At 37.9% G+C, this 6,125-nt stretch overlaps 1 protein-coding gene across 1 annotated transcript; it reads right to left on the bottom strand.

The window, feature by feature from the left end:
• Positions 1-2,044: 2,044 nt before the first annotated feature.
• On the bottom strand, positions 2,045-5,097 carry LOC131311186 (transcription factor bHLH90-like). Its single transcript, XM_058338534.1, has 8 exons — positions 4,789-5,097; positions 4,456-4,653; positions 4,286-4,364; positions 3,866-3,934; positions 3,210-3,761; positions 2,917-3,120; positions 2,615-2,791; positions 2,045-2,411 (listed from the first exon to the last, which is right to left on the bottom strand). Exons 1-8 carry the CDS (start codon positions 4,887-4,889, stop codon positions 2,331-2,333), a joined length of 1,461 nt encoding a protein of 486 aa, XP_058194517.1. The 5' UTR covers positions 4,890-5,097; the 3' UTR covers positions 2,045-2,330.
• Positions 5,098-6,125: the final 1,028 nt, after the last annotated feature.

The raw sequence follows: 6,125 nt of genomic DNA, 5'->3' as shown, positions 1-6,125 counted from the left end.
AACTTACCCACAGCTCTACTAATTCTGGCGCTCTCACAAGAGTTGTGTAAAGAGAAGTTTTGGATGCATATTTAGAAGTACCATTCATTTACTTTCCGAATTTGCGTTTGGGAATTTGATATTATCTTAATCCCGTGGGATTACATAACCTTAGTTAAATAATTTTAATTACTTGGTAACACACAGATAAAAATGCAGTTGGACAACTCTATAGACAGCAATTTCGTCCCAGTTGTCCATGTTCTTAATTATTAACACCTTAATACAAATCCACCTATACTTGGAAAAACATTAAACTATTTTTTCAATTTAATTTCCCTCCAAAACACTAGGCAATAAATTTGTCTTTAATTTTGGTGCCACCCTGCAACCCCAAAACTTGTTACAAATCCACCAATACTTGGAAAAACATTTACTATGGCATTTCTTAGTTTCCCTTTCTTGTAGTACTAGACAATGGATCATTAGAGATTTAACTTCAATGCCATATATGTACAAAAAATGCAAACCAAGGTTTAATAATAATAATTAGTCAAAAAGTCTAAATCGAATCCATTAATGTAGTCCCCACTTAATCTGTAGAAGATATACGTGGCAGTACCATCACTTAATGTGGAACTTTTTCGTGTTGTAGGGACCACATGCAAGAGCTTGGGTGGATGGTATAGACACGTGTGACCTGCTTTTTGACATCTTTTTTAGTATTTTATTTACTATTTTAAAGGAATTTTCTAACAAGCAAGGCCATTCCTGACATTTCGAGAGCCGGAGGAAAATTTTGGAGTGGCCCTAATTTTGCTTTTTGGGCTTATATATACGCACAAAACTTTCTTAAGGACGTCCTAGTTTGCTAAAATATGGACCTTCATTTCAGAACGTGATTTTAATGGTTCTCAAATTAGCAAAAAATATAATCGGGAAGGATTTTATTTGAGCAGTTTTTTATTGAACCGTTCAATGAAAACTGCTTGGATCGATGAAGCATTTTTCGGTCATATTTTTTGTTGATTTCTCGTGGAGGGTTTTAAAATCACGTTTTGATCACATTGAACAGCTCGGATCATCGAAATTTGATCGGAAAAAGGAAGGTCCGCATTTTACAAGTTAAGGACGTTCTTATAGGAAGTGATATAATAATAATAATAATAATAATAATAATAATAATTATTATTATTATTATTATTATTATTATTATTATTATTATTGAGCTTATATCGTAGGTATTAAAAATTGGGGGTTAAGGTGGGCCGCCTCTTGGGTCATAGCACAGGCCAGTTATGGGATCAAGGAATTGGAAAAGCAAACAAATACGAACCACTTGTGTGGGAAGTTTTAAGAAAGAGTATGTCTCTAATTTGGTCCCTAATAATGTTTTTTTTTTTTTTTGAAATGGCAAAAAGAAAATTTTATTAATCTTTGAAAAGAAATACAAAGATTAAAAGGATCACCGGTACACCGGCATACATCACCAGAGAACCAAAACCTCAAGAGGGCAAAATGCCAACCAAAACACCACAAACTAAAACGAAAGCTGAAAACCTGCTACCACCAAAAGAAACAAAAGCTAACACCAAAAGAATCTAACGCCAAAAGAAAAACCCCAACCTTAAAAAAACCAACAAGCCGATAGACCAAAACCAAAAAGCAAGAAAATCGAAATCACACCGAAAAACCACGGAACTAGAATTCAAAAGAAAAAGAGGCCTCATCCTCAAATTCATCATCATCCTCCACGAAAATATCTTCTTACTAGGCAAGAAATGCTGCCATGCAACAGATAATGTCCTGAGTAACCAATACAAAGTCACAGCAATTCAAAACACCAATTTTTGCCATGCAACATTAATTTTTTTGGACTACACAAGAAAAAGATATATTTCCTAGATCCCTTTTCTCATTTCTATTCTTTTCCCTCCGTAATACCTCCATAAATTCCAAGATCCGAAGGCAGCCAATGAGCTAGATGCTTTATCATACATGGCGGCATAAATTCGCAGAATTTAGAAACATTTGATTTTTCGATTTGAAAAATCCATAGAAACAGTTTCGAAAACCATCAAAATGAATCAGACACGTTACTGTATTTTTTCCAGAAATGAAAAACTAGACCAAAAGGGTGATAATTAAGCATCAGGTCATATGACATATAGTTTAGAAGCAGAAAGGGAAAAAAATGACATAGCAACAAGCTTGTTTTCCAATCAGGCTGACAAAACAAGAACCTAACGTAACCGACAAATATGAGCATAGAGACCGCTCAATTCCTTCCATCTGACTGTTCCTTTGATTATCACTTTGTTCTCTTCTTTGTTTTATCGAATGGCTGCGATCTACTGTTGCAACGTCTTTCTTATCAGCTGGGTCAATGAATCTTTCAGTCTCTTCGGCTGAACTACCTCCATTTTGTTTACCTTGCATTTCACAGCATTTAGAAGAAAGTCAGTCCAATGCATATGCAGAAAAGGGAGAGGGGTAGGGTGATGCATGGAGATGGAGTCAGTCCTTTCGGTTCAACAATTTTACGACTTCAAATGAATTTCCAATGTCAAAATACATGTTTTATTTGTTTTCTTAATATTAAGTTAGGAATCTGAGTTGTCAATCTTATTCTTACCTCTACTTTTAGAATGTTCAAGACCTTGCCATTGTGTGTTGTAACATTGGCATCAACAACTTGTAGTCCTATGGAATGCATAGCCTCCATCAATCTCGCAAACCCTCCTGTTTTTTGCGTACACAATAGCTTAACAAAGAAATCTCTTGTCCCAATCTGGTGTACTTCCACTTGCACCTAAGCAAAACCGAAGCCAGAAGCACAGGGGAAACATATATTACTACAGATAGCCCAAGATTACAATCAAAATAACTTAGACACTTTTCACCGTTCTAAAATATAGATGCATGGGCTTTTCATACCTCCATTTTTCCTTTTTCATCAGCAGTAGTAGTTGAGGTTTTGGTGCCTTTTTTAGCATTCAATTTTGGGATCACCAACACATCGTTTTTCTTCTTGCATTCCACTTCTTCCATTTCCCCAAGCTCAGCCTTAAGGTCCTTCACATTCTTGTGCAATTCCTCAATGTATTCGATAGCATCTCCTACTATTGCAGCTCTATCCATCTTAACAAATCAATTATAAAGACGTCTTGTTACTTGATTACAATTTGAATGAAATCAAGGATATTGTTCACTAATTGGTCAGGCGTTACCTTGGAAATCTTGGGGACTAAAGCACGTAAGGCAAACAGCCCATCCTTAATCCTTCTCCTCCTGTTTCTTTCCGTAACCAGATTCTTTGAATGGTATTGTTCTTTTTCCATCCTTTGCTTAGACTTTAATTTATCTGTCTCAACCAAGTGATCTTGCTTTGGTGACAGATTCCTACATTTGTTGGACTTGTCGTTCGTTGGGTCTTCGCCAAATGTTCCATTCACAGACACGTTTGGAGACACATGAACAGAACCCGAATTGAAGGATATTGAGTGTTCATTTGAAGGATTGGAACCGGTGGATGATCCTTCAAGTGTAGGATGGAGATTGAGTTGGGATACTGGGGGAAGAAATGGTAGCCTTGGGAAAAACTTTCTGGCTTCAAATGGAGCTGGCCAATTGTTCACCGGGTAATGTGCACCAGGTAATGTATCGTGAGATTGTACATTGAAGCGCATATTGGAACAGCTCTTTGCAGTTATGGAATCTTGCTCCATTCTGTTGTTATACTGTGATACGATGAACGCTATTATCTTTTGATCTCTGGGTAACTTGGGGGAAAAAAAGAATAACAAGAAGAAACAAAAGAAGGGTCAGTTCTTTCTTAGTCTTTAAGAACATTTTACTCACATGTAAAGAGAATAGCTAGGCTTACATGCTTTGTGCTAAAGAGCTCAATAAGACCACCAACAACTGGGATCAACACTTGCGTTCCATCTGATTTCTGCAAATCGAAACAAAAACGAGTTCTCACCCGATTCAGAGATTTCTCAGCTTACGGTCACGAAAAACCATTTAGTTACTAGTCAGCTAAGATGCTTGAAATTAGTGGGGAAGTTCTAAGCTACTCTGTGAGGGATTTGTACAGGCAAGTGTATATGATCTTTCGGTCTGGACATTTAACAAGAAGGTTGTATACAAAACAACAGGACCTATACTCATATCTAAATCTTGATTCATTCGTTTCCACTTGTAATTGGTTTCTCCCAATCAGAAGCAAGTATGGTTTCATCACAATCATACCCATATGATCAAAAAAATAAACACAACGAAGATTAGAATTTCAAATACCCACATGCGACTGATTTGAATCTGAGTCCTTGGTGCAGCTAAGCCACTTTGGTTCTGTTGATAGCACTGCCTCCCCATGTACCCTGGTTTTACTCCAAACCTTAGAACTTCTAATACGAGAGAGAGAGAGAGAGAGAGAGAGAGAGAGAGAGAGAGAGAGAGAGATGATCGTACCCAGAATACAAGGGAATGGAAGGAGGAAAGTGAGAGAGGGCCAAACAAGCCTTGGTATTAGCAGGATGCTGAATGTGAGTGTCCCTGCATTGGGGAATTAGCAACTGGGGTTTTCCCTCTGGCCTTTCCTCTTTGATTTTGATGCCATTTGAATCACCATAAGCACCACCACAGCAGCAGCCAACCCATTCAATGTACCTAATCAAACATGGAAACAGAAGAAACCCAAATCACGAAATCGAAATTGAACACCAAAAAAAAAAAAAAAATTACGAGAAAGACGTGAAAATTAAAAACACAAAGGAAGGTATATTTGGGGATTTTCTTGAGTGCCTTGAGGGGTCGTCTCCTAGTTTCCAAACCACACAGTAGTCCCAAATTTTAGTCCCAACAAAGGGCCTTAGCCACTCAAGTGCTCTGTCAAGAACTCCCATGTCGTCTCTCTCTCTAAAGTTTTTCAGCAACAGCCCTTTGTTCACCTTCTTAACACTTTTTGCTGGGGATGGTGGAAAGTAAATCCCAGAAGACAATGCTAACCAACTTTTTCCTAAAGGTAGAATAGAGTATCCTCTTGTTCAGTACCAAATCTGTGTCAGAAGCACACTGTACTCTCTCTCCCTCTCTTTCTCTCTCTCTCTCTGTACCTCCATTTGTTTTTTTTTTTTTTTTTTCTTTTTTCCCTTTTTACTGAAAATAGGTATGAAATTAGCACATTTTTCATATTAGCTACGAAGTATTATTTTCAGCACCTTAGACTTATTTTCAAGGGATTCAATTGCACCTATATGGCAGCTTCGATCCGATATAAGTGTAGTGAAATACATATGAATAATATCTTCAAGATATTCCATTACACTTACATAAGGTCGATCGAAGCCAAAGTTCACCGCGTGCCGCGACATTAGATAGAACACTTAGCCCTCACCAAAAGACTAGAAAGACTTTGAAACTCAAACAGTCAAACATTAACTGACCATGCATTTTTATTTGTGTTTTTGAGATTTGAGACGTGCAGTAGCGGCAGCGGAATGGTTCAAAAGCTTGGGAAAGCTACTGGTAACTGCAAAAAATCATGTGATGCAGGGGGAGAACCTATTAAGGCAAAAAGAATTCTTGAAAGTTCAAAAGGAATTGCCACTAGTATTCGAGTAAGTATTCAACGCTCCCAGGATATTACGTAGCGATGTCTCCGTGACATTCTCAACCATTTACGTAGCGATAATTTTTATGGTAATAATATTATCATTCACTTTGTTGGGTAATTCAGTAATTGAGAGAGAAAAAATAACCCACGTTGTGCGATGAAGATGTTTTATTTGTTGAAAGTCATATCACATGATACTCCGGGATAGAACTGTAAATGAGCCAAGCTGATCCGAGCTTTGTCGAGCTCGAGGTCTGCTCGTTTATTACATGAGCCAAAAGCTTGAGCTTGAGCTCGGCCCGAGCCTTAACGAGCCGAGCTTAGTCATCACTAAACGAGCAAAACTTTTGTCGAATTAGCGCCGAAAATTCAAGCTCACGAGCTGCTCGGTTCGTTTACAGCCCTACTCCGGGATGACCCGATTGGCTAGTTTGTAGGAGGTTCATCCTCCACTACTTTCTGCAGATGCGCGTGGTTAAAGGAGTAAGAGAAGCAGAAGCTGAGATAGGTAGGGAATATTTGCACG

Source organism: Rhododendron vialii, chromosome 12a (assembly GCF_030253575.1).
Source record: "Rhododendron vialii isolate Sample 1 chromosome 12a, ASM3025357v1".
Classification (NCBI taxonomy): Eukaryota; Viridiplantae; Streptophyta; class Magnoliopsida; order Ericales; family Ericaceae; genus Rhododendron; species Rhododendron vialii.
The sequence above is the reverse complement of the archived record's forward strand: the minus strand, read 5'-3'. Positions and strand labels throughout refer to the sequence as shown.

What these genes read in the sequence shown, in the direction of transcription:
- LOC131311186 (XM_058338534.1), bottom strand. Translation starts at nt 4,889, where the DNA reads ATGGGAGTTCTTGACAGAGCACTTGAGTGGCTAAGGCCCTTTGTTGGG. An exon ending in CTAGGAGACGACCCCTCAAG is followed by an intron (nt 4,654 to 4,788) that starts GCACTCAAGAAA and finishes ATGTTTGATTAG; the next exon opens with GTACATTGAATGGGTTGGCT. An exon ending in ATGAAAAAGGAAAAATGGAG is followed by an intron (nt 2,792 to 2,916) that starts GTATGAAAAGCC and finishes GGTTTTGCTTAG; the next exon opens with GTGCAAGTGGAAGTACACCA.